At 37.3% G+C, this 20438-nt stretch overlaps 2 protein-coding genes across 6 annotated transcripts in view; one reads left to right on the top strand and one right to left on the bottom strand.

The window, feature by feature from the left end:
* sash1a (SAM and SH3 domain containing 1a) overlaps nucleotides 1-20438 on the top strand; it is a 316459-nt gene that overhangs the window by 4313 nt on the left and 291708 nt on the right. The window lies entirely within an intron of this gene.
* LOC310722588 (uncharacterized protein) overlaps nucleotides 373-20438 on the bottom strand; it is a 478020-nt gene continuing 457954 nt past the window's right edge. The window contains exon 2 of the mRNA XM_083535168.1: nucleotides 373-991. Within this exon, the coding sequence (XP_083391294.1) occupies nucleotides 542-991 (450 nt within the window). The 3' untranslated portion in view covers nucleotides 373-541. The remainder of the gene's footprint in view (nucleotides 992-20438) is intronic.

Below are 20438 nucleotides of genomic sequence, written 5' to 3'. Positions count from 1 at the left end.
CTCCTTTATGCTTGAAGATCGGTACCAGCACACTTCGTCTCCATTCCTCAGGCATCTTCTCACCTTCCAAAATCCTGTTAAACAACCTGGTCAAAAACTCCACTGCCATCTCTCCTAAACATCTCCACGCTTCTACCGGTATGTCATCTGGTCCAACCGACTTTCCACTCTTCATCCTTTTAATCGCTGCTCGCTTACTAATCCTATCTACATCCTGCTTCACCAGCTCCACATCATCCAACCTTCTCTCTCTCTGATTTTCCTCATTCATCAGCTGCTCAAAATACTCCCTCCACCTTCTTAACACACTATCCTCACTAGTCAACACATTACCATTTCCATCCTTTACTGCTCTAACTTGCAGTACATCCTTCCCAGCTCGATCCCTCTGCCTGGCCAATCGGTACAAATCCTTTTCTCCTTCCTTAGTGTCCAACCTCTCATACAGCTCCTCATATGCCTTTTCCTTGGCTTTCGCCACATCCCTCTTTACCTGCTGCCGCATCTCCTTGTACTCCTGCCTACTTTTCTCATCACTCTGTCAATCCCACTTCTGTTTTGCCAACCTCTTTCTCCTTATGCTCTCCTGCACTTCCTCATTCCACCACCATGTCTCCTTGTCTTGCTTTCTATTTCCAGATGTCACACCAAGTACTTTTCTAGCTGCCTCCCTGATCACTCCTGCAGTAGTGGCCCAATCATCCAACACCTCTTCACCACCACCGAGCCTCTGTCTGACCTCTTCCCTGAACCTCACACTACACTCTTCCTCCTTCAGTTTCCACCATCTTATTCTTCTTTCAGTCCTCACTCTTCTCTTCTTCTTCGCCTCCACAACCATCCTACAGACCACCATCCGATGCTGTCTAGCTACACTATCCCCTGCCAACACCTTACAGTCTCCAATCTCCTTCAGGTTGCATCTCCTGCATAGCACATAGTCCACCTGTGTGCACCTTCCTCCACTCTTATACGTCACCCTTTGATCCTCCTTCTTCTTAAAATAAGTGTTCACCACTGCCATTTCCATTCTTTTAGCAAAATCTACCACCATCTGCCCTTCCACATTCCTCTCCTTAAAACCATACCTACCCATCACCTCCTCATCACCTCTGTTCCCTTCACCTACATGCCCATTAAAGTCTGCCCCAATCACCAATCGTTCTTTCCTAGGTACACCATCTACCACTTCATCTAATTCACTCCAGAATTTTTCCTTCTCCTCCATCTCACAGCCAACTTGGGGAGCATAGGCACTGATGACATTTATCATCATCCCTTCAACTTCCACCTTCACGATCATCACCCTATCAGAAACTCTCTTCACCTCCACTACACTCTTACTGTACTTTTCCTTCATAATCACCCCTACACCATTTCTCTTTCCATCCACACCATGATAAAACAGTTTAAACCCACCTCCAATGTTCCTGGCCTTACTCCCTTTCCACTTGGTCTCCTGAACACACAACAGATCTACCTTTCTCCTCTCCATCATGTCAGCTACCTCTCTCCCTTTACCCGTCATAGTACCAACATTTAAAGTAAGAACCCGAACCTCCACTCTCCTACACTGCTCCTTTCCCTGCCGTCTCCGTAGACGTCTTCCTCCTCTCCCCCTCCTCCTTCGGCCAACAGTGGCCCAATTTCCACCGGTACCCTGTCGGCTAACGATACCTGTGGCGGTCGTTGTTAACCCGGGCCTCGACCGATCCGGTATGAAATTCTCATTTGTGATCCGCATATTTGATTTGGCACATGTTTTACGCTGGATGCCCTTCCTAACGCGACTCTCCCCATTTACCCGGGCTTGGGACCGGCACTAAGAGTGCACTGGCTTGTGCATCCATAATGGCTGGGTTATATATATATATATATATATATATATATATATATATATATATATATATATATAGGGAATTAAGGAAATTTGTTAGTAATATTAGAATGTTTTTAGCGAATATAGTATTTACCATATACATGCATAGTGATTATAGCGACAAAAGCTTGTAAATGCTCATTATTTGTGGTTATCGTGATATTTTGGATGGTAAAAGCATTGTGTGGATTATTAAATAAAAGCGCATTGTGAGTAAACTGGTCTCTAATCAGTGATCACTAATCTAAACTCAATCTTAAACACACCTCATCGCCATTTTAAATATGTAGTCTTAAAGCTGTTTGAAGAAAGTACACATTTTGACAGAGATGGCAAAAGCACACGCATCCTTCACTTAACTAGAAGTAAAAATACTCATGTTTTAAAAGACTCTGGTAAAAGTTGAATTACTGACTACACTTTTTCACCAAAGTTAAAGAAGTTTGGGCTCTGACATGTACTTCAGTAAAAAGTTGCCATTATTACTACCTGTTTTAGTGTCACGCTGGAAACTGAACCTCACATCATATTAATATATTAATACAAAAGAATTTCAAATGTTACATAATGAATGTATCCAGGCTGAAGATCCACTATATAGAGCAGTGGTCCCCAACCCCCGGGTCAATTGGCCACACAGAAAGAATACATAACTTACATTATTTCCGTTTTATTTTATTATCTGATTCTGAACAATGTTTTATTTTGGAAAATTACCAGATTCTCTCCGCCACATCTGTCTATGACTCACTCTTGATTTATGTCATGATGCCTCAGTCACATGTTTTACCTCCATCCTCTACCTTCTCAAAGGAGCTGCTCTGGCCGCTAACATATAATACATTACTGCTACATTCAAACCCCCAAGCGAGCAAAATGTACAAAAAACAACACAGTGGATTCACATTTATTATTATATTTAGAAAATATCATTCTATTTTGTTGTATTTTTTTTGCCACACCTTAAAGGCCGGTCCGTGAAAATATTGTCTAACATTAATCCGGTCCGTGGCGCAAAAAAGGTTGGGGACCACTGATATAGAACACAAGAGTCCCTCCGTCTCATCCAAGTTACCCAGACATCTTGTTGCCTTCTGTCTTGCTTATTTTTATCTTGGAAACTAGGTGTGTGAAAACCATGAAATGATACACCAGTGGCAGGTTGAAAAAGCTGCTTAATGACTAATAGTTTGATGGGCTAAAAATGCCGTGCAATGAGAAGAAAAAATATTGATCATGTCACAAAATAGATTAAAACTTAAATAAGTACAGATATTTGTCTAAAAAATTCAATAAATGTGAAAAAGTAAAAAGCTGTCAGAAAAATAAATAGTGAAGTACAGATATAAAAAAAAAATCTACTCAAGTACAAGAATTAAGTATTTGCACTTAATTTTCCCACCTCTGGTCACAGATAACAGTAATCAGTAAACAGTAAACAGTAAAAACATAAAATGATCGGTTATGAGTTAACTGTTAACTAATAATTATCGGATTCACCATTCTTTACAAGCTTCCAGAATCTCTGGTAACAACCACATACCCACATCGAAACTGAACAAGCAATCACATTGTTTTAGGGCTGTAACGATTACTCGAGTAATTTGATTACAAAAATTAATCGAGGCAAAATAATTTGTGGAGAAAACTGGGGGGGGGGGGGGGGGGGGGTGGACAGGGCAGAAAGCTTCCAAAGTTTGCTAAACTAAAACAAAAAAACACCATACAGTTGTTTAAAATAGATTTTTATATTTTAATTTATATACATTCTTTTCAAAAAGTCCCTCTGCAGTGGAGACTAGTGGAGCAGGTAGTGGAGAATGTTTTTTGTTTTGTTTTGTTTTTAAAAGCTGGCAAAAAAATCCACAGATTTAGTGTGTGGAAAATTTCATGCAGCTTTTTTGGAGACAAATAAATACATAAATGAAAATAATAATGTTTCATAAAAATATTTTTCCATAACTTATTATAACTGTAATAAATGCACTAAATGGATTTAGTTTTCACCGATATTCTTTTATGCAATTTTGGCAATTAAATGGAAATTTTTCTAAAAGTAAAACAAATTACTTGTTCATTTTAAGAGACCCAAAAGAAGCATCTTTTTTTCTCTTTCTAACTTAGTATTGCTTCCAAAAGAAAAAGTACTTCTTACCTGTTTGTTTAATTAATCGATTAATTTATTAGATAATCTTTAGAATACTTGATTACTAAAATAATCAATAGCAGCAGGCCTACATCAGTAAAATGTTAGTAACAAACTGACATGAAGGCAGTTGATCCACTGTAACCAAAGCAGTTTTTGATCACCTTTAAAAAAAATTCAGTGTCACTCCTAATAAATACAGTTAACTGATTAACAGGCAGTGGACAAGGAAACCTGAAACACCAGATTTGCAGACTGCAGCAAATTATGAAAATGGTGTAGGGTTTCCTTTTGTGTCAGCATTCATTTCTGTAGGGAATGATTGATACAGGTCCTGCACAGTGGCCAGAGTGATTTAAAATCATTCCTCTTGCAGAACAGTGTCTATGTAATGTGGCTGCAGGAAAACATTTCCTGACTCATTTCTCCAAAACACCTTAAAGGTTCAATCATATTCTGACCTTGTGATTGTGCAGGGAATGGAAGATGTTTAACTTTCATGTTTATCGAACCACTCTGTCACTCGTCTTGCTTGTGTGTATTGGTGCATTGTAGTCCTGGTACATGGCATCACATTCAGTGTACAATTCTTGAACACTGGGTGCACATGGTCATCCAGAATGGTTTGGTAGTCCTTAGCAGTGACTCACCAATCTAGCATTATAAACAGTAAGAAGTGGGCCAAAAGAATATGATATTGCAGCCAAATCAATCACTCATCTACCCCATCCTTCACTATGGGCACACAACAGTTCAGGTAGTAAGCTTCTATGAGGCTTCTTTACACAATAACTCTTACAGATAATTGGCTATGGCAGCCAATCATGAATATTGACTCTTTGCAGCTTGCAACAAACTGTTTTGGTGGTAAAAGAAGATTCAAGGCATACATTTAATTTAGCATTTATTTTTTTTTAACACTCCAGGTTAGTAATCAGGAATAAAAACTTATAAAGGTTTCATTAATGCTAATCCATTCCATGTTCTAGTATTAATGATTATAAAAACCAGTCCATATAAAAGTAATAATAAAAAAGACTTGTATTTCTTCAGTTCTTTTTAGTACTGTTATGACCTGTGCTAACTAAAGCCATAATTTTATTATTAAATAAAAATCACCAAAAGCATATTATCCAGTATTGCAGTGGCCTGATCCAACTTTGAGTGGAGTGGCAACTAGTAGGAGATTGCAAGAGACTAAAACTGGAAACTGAATTGTCCCAATTATTGTGTCATTTTCACGCATTTCCCCCTTGAAATCCCCAAGGTGTTTGCAGGTTACCCCAGATCTCTTACAAATGAATTTCTGTCAGATGTCTGCTCTATCATATCTCCTCTACAACAGCCTCTGGTGCTTCTTCTGCCTGATGGTCAGCAAGTGAACTGTTTTTTTGCCTCATTGAATTTTTACCATGTGTCAATCAACACTTTCTTAGGACACTGCAAATGCAACATTAAGACTCAGCATATGATTGACAGTGTGTGTAATAGGACCTTTATGCTTCTAAGAAATTTTTCTGTGTGATATAGGTTTTTTATACACCCCACTGTAGTCTAAGATTATTCTTCTTGGCTGACAGGAGCAGAACCTGATGTGGTCTTCTGCTGTTGTAGTTCATCCACCTCAAGGTTTGACATTTTCTTTTGTTCTGAGATGCTTTTCTGTTCACCATGGTTGAGGTACTCTTTCATTTGTCAGCGCAAATCAGACAGGACATTCTCCTTTGACTGAAAAAGAGGCAGTTTTTTGTAAAAGATCAGTCGTTTCTGAAATATTCATTCCTGTCTGGCACCAACAATCATGCCATGACACTGAGAATACATTTTTCCGCATTCTGTTTTATGTTGTGAATATTAATTGAAGAGATCAGAGGAGTTAAAGGTGAGTTTCAGTTCATATTTTTGTATGGATTTTGATTTGTGTGCAGTTCTCTTAACACACTGATAAAATACAAATCAAACATTTATCAATATTCAATATTTATACTAAATATACAAGTAAAATAACCTTTTCTCAGATCTTAAATAAACATAGTATGCTTTTTCTTCTGTTTATAAATTCACAGCAACTGTGTCTTTAAATTAGATATGAGTGTAAGATCAGACATGTATGTGTGTATGACACACGTGTGTGAATGCAAATAGTGATTGATATTTTGCATCCATCTGAAGTTCATTTCTTAACGAAGCCCATTGAGATTCTCACTTCGATGTTGTTCAGTTTAATAAATCTGACACAAATTCATATTAAAATGCCATGCTAATTTCTATATTGCTTTGATTATTAATTAGTTTTATTGCTGTTTTTTAGAAATGCTGTGAAAAACTAAATTTAGCACACCATATAAAAAACACTGATTTACCAACCGTGTTTACTTCTCTTTCTGTGCACTTATTTGTAAATGCACATGATTAGGATTCTGTTTCCATAATGAGTTTTATATAAATAATATAAAGTTTATAACTCTACAGTAACCCCCTGTCTGGGATAACCCGGTGGTTACGTTCCAAAACTGGACGCCACCCCAAAAAATGCTATTTTATGTATACTGTACTGTACTTTATTAACATTTTGCTTCATTCTATAATTATTAATTATTTTTTTATTAAGAAATTACATTATTTCAACATAAAACAATTCCCTATTAGTTTTTTGGTCTATCGTGCTGGAAGGCCAGGAAAATCAGGCAAACATATTAGTTATGTGGCAAATGCAATTCTGTGATAAACTGCTGTAAAGCGGGAGATTAATATTAATGTATTGCAGTTACTTTTGATTCAATATACTGCTGAATGGCTTGTCAGAATTATTCAGAATCAGTTTAAAAGATTGTTTTCATATTTCTTTCTTTCTCTCTCTCTCTCTCTCTCTCTCTCTCTCTCTCTCTCTCTCTCTCTTTCTCTGTGTGTTCGTGTGTGTGTTCGTGTGTGTGTGTTTCTGTCGATGATGATGGTGTTTATACTGAATTCTATCAGTCTGTTGGAAAAGGGGAGCAGTTGTCATGGCAACGTTGGCACGTACATTTCAGATCAGAATGTTGACTCTGCTTAAAATGAACCAGGGCCAGATCACTTCTGAAATTCATTTCCACAATGGACCAAACATTTTGTCAGTTCATTCAGAACATGGGTATGTCTGCATCTGTTGGTTGTGTACAGTGTCGTCTAATAATATTGGTATCTTTGGTAAAAATGAACATAGAAGAAAAAAAAAAGTCAGTTTTTAGAAAATAACAAATCTTTGCAAAATACATAAATATGGCACAGTTGATGTCACCCCTTTGAATTAACAGGAGTAAAATATATTTGAATAATCATAAAGTACACATTTATATAAAAAAACATTTTTGTACACTTTGGTGAATAAGAATAGGAAATTGTTCAAGCATGACTTCCTGACTCACACCAGTATAAATACGAAGTAACACATAGTCCAAAACTCCCTTTGTCATTCATCACCATGGAAAATGGACTATGAAAAAAAATTGTGATGTGCGGTAAAAGGTTCTTAAGCTATACTTAACAGCAGCATTGAAAATGCCCCTTTTCTATATCAGGACAATAAATAAGAAGTTAAAGTTGACATCTGATGAATTAACCAAGAAGAGGATGCATGTCCATATTAAACTACTGTGAGAAGAAAATGTCAATTTTTTTTTCCAAAATCACAGCTGGATAATTGCAGAAGTTGCATCTTGGGGTCATAAAGTCTTCAAAACTGCACAAGTTCAATTCAATTTATTAAATTTTTATTTGTATTGCACTTTTAACAATGAACATTGTCTCAAAGCAGCTTTACACAGATAATGTGGTGATAAGAATGAATAAGATGTTCTTCATAAGTTTAAGTTTGTCCCTGATGAGCGAGCCGGTGGCGACTGTGGCAATGAAAAACTCCCTGAGATCTAGTTCACCTAAATACCTAAGTTGTTTGTATCGGTTTCAAAATAAAAATCTACTTTCATCCAAAAGCAAACTCAAATGTCTTTAGTTTGCCAGACACTTGAGCGTACTATGGTCAGATGAACCCCAAATAGAGTTTTTTGACAATAAATGCCAGAGGTGGGTTTGGCACACACAGAGAGGAAGCCATGTTGAAAAGTACCTCATGCCCACAGTTAAATATATTGTTGGCTCTTTAATGTTTTGGGGCTGTCTAGGTTTCTGCCAGATGACCTGCACAATGATTCCAGCAGGACAATGATCCAAAACATACATCAACATTTATATATATTTATATTTATATATTTACTGGAAAGTGCCTTGTGTTCCTTTTGGCTGTTGTAAGGTGCTCTATAAATAAAATGTTATATATATATATATATATATATATATATATATATATATATATATATATATATATATATATATATATATATATATATATATATATATAGTAGTACTGCCCAGACTACTAAAAGAGGCTTTCAGTTGCATGGGTCCCAGCCTTTTTTTTAATGATTGTCTTAGGTTGGGGTATGTGTCAGATGCTTTTAAACACGCTGTCGTCACTCCACTTACAAAAAAAATAAAAAATTATCTTGACATTTCTGTTTTTTTATATATATGTTATTATATTATTTTGCAATAAATTGACACTCGGTGCCACCCAGATAAGTATGGGGGTTACCTTCTGAGTCTGGTTCCTCTCAATGTTTCATATAGTCTCATGGAGATTTACCTTGCCAAAATCGCCGCTGACTTGGTAAACAATTATAAGGAATTAACTTACCGTATTTTCCGGACTATAAGCCGCTACTTTTTTCCCACGCCTTGAACCCTAATTTATGGATTTTTCCTGGGTTTTTCCGGTTTCACAAACTTCAAGTCAGAAAACTGAACCCCATAACATTAGACCAATGAAATTGCCGAACGGGTTCAGTTAAACCAATTAAAACTCTTTATATTAAATCAGATGCGCTCCCACTGAATCGGGCTGCACCACATCATAAATATGGATGATGTTCCTCTGGCGTTTGACCTGCCGCTCACTCGGACTGTCAACAGGAAATGCAAATCATTCGTCACGCTGAAAACAACCGGGCATAAAAAAACACACTTCACCTGTGTTCTGAGCTGCACGGCATCGGGAGAAAAACTTCACCGGTGGTGATTTTTAAACGCATGACGATGCCAAAAGAAAAACTCTCGAGAGAAATAGTTGTGAAAGGAGGGAGGAAGACAGTGAACAATGACTTTCTGGCTACTGTTTAGATACAAGCCGTTGTAACGCGTTGAGTCTGGGTCATGGGAGAGCTCACTAACTCCAGTTGCAACAGAAATCATATAAGCACAGACGGGTTTCCAAAACTCGTGCTTTTTATTTTTCTTGGCAACAGCGTTACAGGTTAGTCAAAGGAACTTAGAAATGAGCATCAAAAAATAATAAGGACATAATCCTCGGTCTTGCACACATGCAGGAATAGCGGAAAAATGCGGCGGCAGGCTATTCCCAAAATGCCGCTCTGCCACAACATATTTCATCCGTTACACCGTGTAACAGACAAAGTTCATTAGTTTCAGTGTAGACATGCAGCTTATACACAGGTGCGGCTTATTTATGTTCAAAATAAACATCTTTGTAAAATTCAGTGGGTGCGGCTTATATTTGGGTGCGCTTAATAGTTACGGTATACGCAATAAACATACACATTCTTTTATATAACCATATTACCGCTTTATCTGTTAAAAACTGCTTTGAGTTAATGTTCATTGTAAAAAGCGCTATACAAATAAAATTTTATTGGAACTAAATTGTTTTTTCTCAGTCATACCAAAAGCAGAGAAAATGTGTAATTGTTCTGTGAAGGCATGTGAATAAATCAGACCATAAAAAACAGCAATGAATATTAATTAAAGTAAGTGATATTAAAGTATAATTCTCTCATAGCACTCTGGCTGTCAGTTCTGTAGGCCATCAGTCGTGACCTTGTTCTGCATCACAGAGAAAAAACATGTATCACTATGCATGAAATAGCGTAACAAAATCTGTAATTATAATTAGGAAACTTAATTAAGAATGTCCAGCAAAGACAAATGGTTGGGCCCTTTTATTGTGTTATAAATAATATAATTATTTAATATTGAATTGTAAAGTATTGTATTTATTAAGGTCAAAAAGGCCAGTCAATTCCTCAGGTCTTGATCATTTCTATACGGCTCCAATGGTATACACACAAGCAAAGGATGTCTAGGTTTTCACAACTCAAGTATTAGGTTAATTTACTTCTATATTATATAAAAATATTTTTTTTATTTGACAAGTCAATTAGGGCAACTTTTCTAATCAGAGGGCATTTTAAAGTGATTGATTAGAAAAAGAATAATTTTAGCTTTAATTCACTCTGCTAGAATTTCAGGTCTCCCTAAACCGACTGCAGACTACAGAAATCGATGTAAAGACTTTTTAATGTAGTGATTAAAGAATTGTAATGATAATAATTTGTATTTATTTGGGGTTGCAACTGAGTCTGTATATGAGGGCAGTAGCTTTTATCCTTTAAGATTGTGGAAAAAATTAAGCAAATTAGATATGATCTAAGACAATTGTTTTAGGCCTCCACAAGTCTAATCCTTTCTAGGACCAATTTCCAAACTATTTAGAAATATCACAAGCATCCGTACAAACATGGGGACTGCATGACATTCAGGGATGAGCGAATTGGTTCAAAGGTTTAAACTTGGACCCAGGTGTGTTTGTGGGGATGTGATCAAATGCCAGTTTGTGAATGAACTGTAAAGTTCACTTCAGGAGAAGTAAAGTATTAGCATTATGCACAGTATAAAGGGAAAAGGCTGACTGTGGTGGCAACATCATGTTGTGGGTGTTGTCCTGGAAAAAGGATAATTATTTAGTGAAATGAAGCATGACCTCAAGACATCATTCTGAAACCTAGGCATGATTGAATCTTCTAGGATGACAAGGCATGACAAGGATCCTAAGCAATATTTTAAGTTAGTATTACAATGAATATGAAGTTGTTCTGGAGTGGGCAAAAAAAAAAAAAAAAAAAGGGTGAAAAAGTGTGTCTGTGCTCACTCGATGAGTTTTAGCATTATGTCAACAAGCCCCACATCCTGTCTGTACCCAGCAAGTAATTGGTCAGTGTTTCAGTTATGAGTATTAAAGTTTCATTTTCATATTGCGTGTAAAAATCATAGTCAAGGCTGGTTAATTTCTATATTTCTCTTTGATATAATTTACCAACAGGCAATTGTGTATTGTACTATAGTGCAAAACTGGATGTAATCTATTTTTTCCCTCTCTGTCAGCTAGGATTTTCTTGTTAGCATTGCTACCACATCTTGAATTGATAATGTTTACTTCATGTAGAGTAAAAAAGCAAATGAAAAATGCTCATTAACTTGCAGTCAGTTTGTCAGATGATCATATACTGTACAGAATTTGCTTGCAGTGTTTGATCTAAGAGTCAGTTCAGTCTGTTCTTCTATCTTATGTCTTCATTTCTGAATCACACAGGGGAATAATAAGAGCCAATAAATGGTACATTTTAGACAAGACAAACTTGCCACCAGGATTGATACTGACACATTTAATAACCACAGGCCACCAAAGTCTCCTGTGATGACATGAATGTGATGACATGGGTCACACTAAATCATGTTTAAAATGACTGATTAGAAGTGTCACCTACATTTACAGCATTTGGAAGATGCTCTTATCTAGAATGATTCGCATTTTTTTTTATTTATACATCTGAGCAGTTTAATGAGTTTAGAAAGAATTGTATTGTCTAGACTAACTTCATATTGTTTAATTTGTTTAGCATTGCATCAATTAATTAATTAATTGCATTAATTTGCATTTGAATTGCACTAATTTAGTTGTATCTATCGAAGATCTTATAACACCAGTTCTGTCCTTGAAAGAAACTTGTGCTTTTGGGGAACTACAACAGCTTTCTCACTACTTTTACTTCTACTTCTACTGTTTAGTAGACATGAATGCTACATCAGTTGGACTGGATTGTGTTGAGTGACAGCTTTACACAATAATGCTTTAAATGAAAAATTATTATTAATTTGCTTAAATTTCTAATCACAATTTATAATTTTGCTCATTTTGACAGTGTGCAACATACATTTTTTTTTTTAAATCAAATTAAAGAAACGTAAATAGAACAAAAATACACTGTCAATGTATTTTACAAGAAGAATAGACTATTATATATAAATATGTATGTATATATATATATATATATATATATATATATATATATATATATATATATATATATATATATATATATATATATACATGTATGTATATGTACATATGTGTGTGTGTGTATATATATATATATATATATATATATATATATATATATATATATATATATATATATATGTGTGTATATATAATATATGTATATATACACACATATATATGTGTGTATATATACATATATTATATATACACACATATATATATGTGTGTATATATAATATATGTATATATATTATATATATAATTTTTGTACTTGGTGCAGCTATTTAATATTTAATTAATCATGTCTAAATAAACAATTTTGACATTGCTCTGTTTTGTCCCAGTGTCTTTTTAGTTGGATACCACAATTTTAGTATGAAAGTTGGAAAAAGTCACAGACGTAGACTAGTTTACGAAGCTAACAATGAGTATGGGGTTAAGGTGGATGAGACAGAGGGAGTCATTAATGAGAACAGAGACATTTCTGATCACCTAATCAGAAAAAAAAGAAAAAGGTCATTTTGATATTGATGGTAAGATCACAAAACCGTTGTGACAGCCATGATTACTACTAGCATCTTCTCTTCTTTTAACAAGTCTGTATTAGTCTGAGAACTGAGGAGTGTTTTGGAAAGGAATCGTCAATATGTCCATCCATATCTGATAAAAAATTCTACCTGCTTAACAGTTTATGGTCTTCTTTGTTTTATATTTCATTTCATGATGTGCCCAGTGTTTATAGTTGGTAAAAGGTCTGTAGTGCACCACTGATGGTGCCTTTTCAAAGGCAAGCCACTTATTTCATGCAGACTTTTGAATTGAGCACTGTTAAAAAGCCACATTGTCCCTCTTCTCTTTAGTCTGACTTTCATGTTTTCCAAAAAGAATTTCAAATTTCAGTTGGCCCAGAGAAATCAGCTGCAGTGGATTGGTCCATGTATGGCTTCTTCTTTACATGGTAGAAATTTAACCTGCGTTTGTGGATGACACAGAAAACTGTTTTCACAGTAAAGCTACAACAAATAATCAATAATAATAATCGCTTATGAATAATCGCTTATCGTTGTCAACGAATGGCGTTATCGATTAGTTGGGCTGCTCAAGTTACGTGTTTGCATGACGGCAAGATAACACAGCCGCTTGCGAAATGGTGGAGAGTACAGGGTCAACCAGCAGCAGAAAGAAGTGTGCGTCCAAGTCACGGATGAAGGAGAAACACGGTAAGCAAAAACAGTATATCCTTAACATGTGCATATTGTATTGCTTCATGAAGTGCTATTGTGTAAATTGTTTGTTTGCTCCCAACATAGTGATGGATTTATTTAAACAGTGCGAACAAACACTAAATCCAGAGCTGGCGCCAGACCATAACTAACAATGGGCACACAATCAGCAACTATAACTTGCTAATAATAATCAGAACTGACGAGCAATTTGCTAACATCCATATTTTACACGATTCATAAAATGCTGTGAAAAAGACGTGTTGGTAGCGTCAAGACTTTTCTCCGTGTACACATCAATGTGCTGAAGACGTTATAACCAATGAGACGCCACAACTCAACCAATCCTAGAAACAGGTTTATTTTCATAAAAAAACCTACTGTAATTTCTCATTAGGGCCCGAGCACCGAGGAGCAGGCCAAAATGGCCTGCACCTAAAGGTGCGAAGCCCTATTGTTTTTTCTCGGATTATTATTTGTCACTTTTAAATTATTATTTTTTTTTTTACACACATTGGCCAATTGGGGTCCCTTAACATGCTCGAAAACTCTTAAAATTTGGCACACACGTCAGAGTCGTGCGTCACTAGGCCCAGGCAAAGGCTGGAATACAGGCGTGGCAGGGGGGCTCTGTAGCGCCCCCTGTAATGCAAAAACAAACATTGGTGCACAGATCGGGCAATTATGTACGCACATGCACGAGAGTTGGTAGGCATATAGATCTCATCGACCCGAACAACTTTCGCGCTCAAAAATATGAGCTCCGCCCAACAGGAAATCGGCCATATTGGTTTGTTTTATAAGTGCATGCGGTGAACTTTTCAATACTCCTCCTAGTGAATTCATGCGATTGACATCCAACGTGCGAAGGGATTTTTTATATCTCGAACGGTGCTGCCATGGCGAGGCGACAAAGTTATGGCGAATTCAGAGAACAGCAAGTGTCTAATATCTAAAGCAAAAAATGTCTTATTGGGACGACGCGCGGTGTGTATGTTCGGCCAAGGATTCCGATCGCATCAATGTGCCTATTGTGAATCTCGGACATAGCGCCACCAACAGGGGTCAGGAAGTGTGTCAGTCACAAAAGGTGGATTTTTTGACAGTTGCATGTGGTGAACTTTTAAATACTCCTCCCAGGATATTCATGCTATTGACACCAAACATGGTCATCATGATGCAGAGACATTGTAGATGATAAATTGCGAAGGGATTTTTGATATCTGAAACGCTGTTCCCATGGCAATGCGTCAAACTTTACTTTCATTTTCAGGCGTATTTAAGCATTTGGCATGCACATTGGGTGCCTTACCATGCACGAAAACACCAGAAATTTGGCACAGACGTCAACAAATATTGGTGCACAGATCGGGCAAACATGTATGCACATGTATGAAAGTTGGTATGCATATAAATCTCATCGACCCGAACAACTTTCACAATCAGACTTATTAGCTCCGCCCGACAGGAAGTCGGCCATGTTGGGTTGTTTTATAAGTGCATGCGGTGAACTTTTAAATTCTTCTCCTAGGATTAATTCGATTGACATCAAATGTGGTGAACATGATGCCGAGACATTGCCCTTGCTAAATTGCGAAGGGATTTTTGATATCTCGAACTGTGCTGCCATGGCGAGGTGACAAATTTATGGCGGATTCAGAGAAACAGGAAGTGTCTAATATCTAAACGTGGTGTGTATGTTTGGCCAATGATTCCGATCGCATCGATGTGCCTATTGTGAATATTGGACATAGCGCCACCAACAGGTGCCAGAAGGTGTGTCAGTCACAAAAGGTGGATTTTTTGACAGTTGCATGTGGTGAACTTTTAAATACTCCTTCCAGGATATTCATGAGATTGTCACCAAACATGGTCAACATGATGCTGAGACGATGCATTTGTTTACTACAGCAGTTAAATTATCTGTTTTCAAACGTGATTTACAGCAGCTTTACTGCGTCCAAATGCTAAAATGTCTAAATTAAAGATAGATAAACTCAATGTGTGGCTTTTGCTTTTTTTGAAAGTACACTTTTATACATACAGTGAGGAAAATAAGTATTTGAACACCCTGCTATTTTGCAAGTTCTCCCACTTAGAAATCATTGAGGGGTCTGAAATTGTCATTGTAGGTGCATGTCCACTGTGAGAGACATAATCTAAAAAAAAAAATCCAGAAATCACAATGTATGATTTTTTAACTATTTATTTGTATGATGCAGCTGCAAATAAGTATTTGAACACCTGAGAAAGTCAATGTTAATATTTTGTACAGTAGCCTTTGTTTGCAATTACAGAGGTCAAACGTTTCCTGTAGTTTTTTACCAGGTTTGGACACACTGCAGGAGGGATTTTGGCCCACTCCTCCACACAGATCTTTTCTAGATCCAGGTTTCTGGCCTGACGCTGAGAAACACAGAGTTTGAGCTCCCTCCAAAGATTCTCTATTGGGTTTAGGTCTGGAGACTGGCTAGGCCACGCCAGAACCTTGATATTCTTCTTACAGAGCCACTCCTTGGTTATCCTGGCTGTGTGCTTCGGGTCATTGTCATGTTGGAAGACCCAGCCTCGACCCATCTTTAATGCTCTAACTGAGGGAAGGAGGTTGTTCCCCAAAATCTCGCAATACATAGCCCCGGTCACCCTTTCCTTAATACAGTGCAGTTGCCCTGTCCCATGTGCAGAAAAACACCCCCAAAGCATGATGCTACCACCCCCATGCTTCACAGTGGGGATGGTGTTCTTGGGATGGTACTCATCATTCTTCTTCCTCCAAACATGTTTAGTGGAATTATGACCCAAAAGTTCTATTTTGGTCTCATCTGACCACATGACTTTCTCCCATGACTCCTCTGGATCATCCAAATGGTCATTGGCAAACTTAAGACGTGCCTGGACATGTGCTGATTTAAGCAGGGGAACCTTCCTTGCCATGCATGATTTCAAACCATGACGTCTTAGTGTATTACCAACAGTAACCTTGGAAACGGTGGTCCCAGCTCTTTTCAGGTCATTGACCAGCTCCTCCCGTGTAGTTCTGGGCTGATTTCTCACCTTCCTTAGAATAATTGAGACCCCACGAGGTGAGATCTTGCATGGAGCCCCAGTCCGAGGGAGATTGACAGTCATGTTTAGCTTCTTCCATTTTCTAATGATTGCTCCAACAGTGGACCTTTTTTCACCAAGCTGCTTGGCAATTTCCCCGTAGCCCTTTCCAGCCTTGTGGAGGTGTACAATTTTGTCTCTAGTGTCTTTGGACAGCTCTTTGGTCTTGGCCATGTTAGTAGTTGGATTCTTACTGATTGTATGGGGTGGACAGGTGTCTTTATGCAGCTAACGACCTCAAACAGGTGCATCTAATTTGGGATAACAAATGTAGTGGAGGTGGACATTTTGAAGGCAGACTAACAGGTCTTTGTGGGTCAGAATTCTAGCTGATAGACAGGTGTTCAAATACTTATTTGCAGCTGTATCATACAAATAAATAGTTAAAAAATCATATATTGTGATTTCTGGATTTTTTTTTTTAGATTATGTCTCTCACAGTGGACATGCACCTACGATGACAGAAATCATGGAGGAGTCTGAAATTAAGTGGGAGAACTTGCAAAATAGCAGGGTGTTCAAATACTTATTTTCCCCACTGTAAATACCATGAATTAGGGTTTTATATACAGTAGTTATAATAAGCAAAACATGTCATTTTAAAAATGTTTTTTGATCTGATAATAAAAAAAATAAAAAATCATCTGATTAATCACTTACTGAAATTTCATTAGTTGCAGCCCTGGTTTACAGACAATGATTTCTGGAGGTGTTTCTAAGCTCATGCTGTGATTCCTATTACAGAATCATGCCTGTTTTAATGCAGTTCTGCCTGAGTGGATACAATATTGATTTTCACCCTTGTCCTTTGCACACAGAGATGTCTCCAGATTCTTTAAATCTTTTGATGATATTCTGTACTCTAGATGAAATATTCAAAGTCCTTCCAATTTTCTGCTGAGGAACATTATTCTGAAATTGCAACACAATTTGTATATGCATTTTTTTTTTTTTAATTAGTTAACCTCTCCCTTCTTTACTTTTGAGACTCTGCCTCTCTAATATAAACCTTTTATTCCCCAAAATGCTACTGACCTGCTGTCAATTAACCTAATTATTTGCGAATATACTCTGACGGATATAAAGTTTACAAACGCAGTCAGATTTCTATTTCACTTCTCCTTGTAAAACCCGCATTCATCCATTTGTATGATGTTTCCTATGTTACTGGCCATCACACAACCCAAAACAAGTCAAATTTAAGAAGCTTTTATTGTAATTTCTACCATATATGTACACCGTGAAATTAGACAATGTTTCTCCAGAACCCTGGTGCTACATTTAAACATTACACAACATAAAGCTACATAACAGAACATAGAGTTAAGGACTAAAGTGTCCTCGTCACATAAAGTGCATCGTGTGCAACCGAGTGCGGACAAAAGGCAGTGCAATCAGACACAACACAAGACAGTGTGGGACAAATACACAAAACACAAAGTTTGGATGATAGTCATTGAGGCAGGAGACTGTAGACTTCTTCGGCACAGAGACGATGGTCGTTGTCTTGAGGCACCTAGGCATCTTAAGACATCTGCTAGCTGTTCTGCACATTCCCAAATCACTTCACTCTATCACTTCCTCACTTCAGCCGTGGATAGACAAAGCACCTGGTCGTTGGGAGGAGGGGTGGTCTTCCTCACCTCCACACTGTTCTGCACCTTAAACCGGGCATAAAACTCATTAAGCGCATCTGGGAGAGAGGCATCATGGTCACAAGCAGTTGAAGTTGTCTTGTAGTTCGTGATCGCCTGGATGCCCTGCCACATGCGCCAGTGTCTTCACTGTCCTGGACGTGGCCATGGATTCGATTAGCGTGTGCATGCTTCGCCTCTCTGATGGCACGGGACCGTTTGGACCTTGCTGTGCTTATGGCCGTCTTGTCCCCCCTGATCTGAAGATTAGATTTTATTAGATTTATCCCAAACAACACATGAAACTGGATGATTTGTATGAAGGTATTAATTAACACTAACTGGAAACACTTTTTGTTACAATAAATGGAAAATATTTAGAGTTCATCATTGTACTGTGTGTTCTTTTTAACACTGCATGCATGGAAAAATCATAGAAGCCCAATAAAAATAGGAAGATTTGAAGTTGGCCTTTAGTGAACTGGTAATCAACTTGTAATCACTGATCACATCATTAAAAACCATGAAGGATTATCATAATTATGTAAAAAGCAATGCAGGTGCAGTAAATATTACAATATAGAATACAGATTAAGAGCAACTAGACAGACAGCATTGCAGTTCTTAGAGTATGCTGTTCTGCTGAGTGCATGGCTTTGTGGATTTGTGTAAATGACTCTATTGAGCGTCTCTTTGTTAGCAAATAGCTTATCTCAGCAGAAAGCCTTGTTAGCTGTGCCAGTAGCATTAGCAGCAGCTCAGTTGACATTTGTGCATTTGTATTTGTCCTTGTGCTATGCTATGATGGGTGTTTTGTTTGCTTTGAGGTGTTTGAAAGTTGGCATGAATCTTTTGCCTTTCCATTCTTAAAATCCTTTTTTGTGTGCTGCCTGCTGGACACAGGAAGTGGAAGAACATCGATCCAGTGCCAATCACTCAGGTGAATCTAAATTTTTCTGATGGCTCACTGAACAAACAGTACATCAATAAATGTATTGAACAACATTATCAATTAGACTGTAATCTTCCTTTCTTTAAAGTAAGTAGGCAGAACCACTGTCCTACATATCAGACCTTGACATGAATATATTTAAAGTACCCAAATTCCCTCAAACAAAAATAGAATACATGCCTGTAAGTATGGAAACACCTAGTCTCTTATGGTTTTTGACACCTGCATTTTTCTTTTGTTTTATATGCAAAAAAAAAAGAAATGCAAAAAGATGCACAAGAATTAGACAGTGAATGACTGGAAGAAAGTTTTGTGGATGGAGGAGTCAAAACTTTTTGGTTCTAGGACATTTTGGATCCGCCATAACATTAAAACCACTGTCAGCTGACATTAATAGCATTAATTGTCATTACAGTGGCATCAATCACATCTGTGGAATTTATTATATACTCAGTACTTCTTATATTCTCCAGGTTTTAGAGCACCCAGTTGTTTAAGTAGCACAAAGGGAACTACACAATATAAGGCAGGTGGTTTTAATGTTTAATGGTTGATCTGTGTATTTATGACGATGGACGGGAGAGATGATGTAACCAGACTACCCAACGGTCAAAATCAAACATGGATTTTAGCCGTCAGCCCTGAACACATCATCTCTGCAAAGAAATGAATGTTAAAAAAATACAGCTTTCATCGCAGAATAAAAAAGCAACATCACACATATATTACCTGCATACACTGAACACTTGCACACATCTTTGTACCTGATGAAACTTCCTGAATTGTGCAAGAGCAGGCATATGAAACTATTGTTCACACACAGTATAAGCTGATAATGATTAGGAATTTGTTGCTATGATTACACCATGCTTTTTACAAGGTGACTTTGTCCAAGGTTTGGCGTCATATCGTAAACAATCAAATATCAAATTATCTGATGCTGATGCAAGGGGCCATGAACTCATCCAGGAGCCCAGGACTGAGAGTGCTGACAAGGCAATAATAATAAGGTAATGGGGATAAGGTGATGATGTCGTAAGGAGCATGTTGAGGTCAGCCGGGGTTAAGTGAGACACACAGAAAGGAATGTGGAAAGTATTGGGTGACTTACCGATTTGATTGTGTTGTGGTTCCTTCTTTAGTACCAGTCATTTTATATGCTGGTGTTCTGGTTATCGACTGCTTTTTATGGCATGCCTAAGGGTTATTTAGATATGGCTTTATGGCTCAGAACTGACCACCAACATGATGGTGTGGGTTTGGGACTGT

The sequence above is a fragment of the Silurus aristotelis genome (assembly GCF_946808225.1).
Source record: "Silurus aristotelis genome assembly, chromosome: 29".
Lineage (NCBI taxonomy): Eukaryota > Metazoa > Chordata > Actinopteri > Siluriformes > Siluridae > Silurus > Silurus aristotelis.
This window is presented reverse-complemented; position numbering and strand designations above follow the sequence as displayed.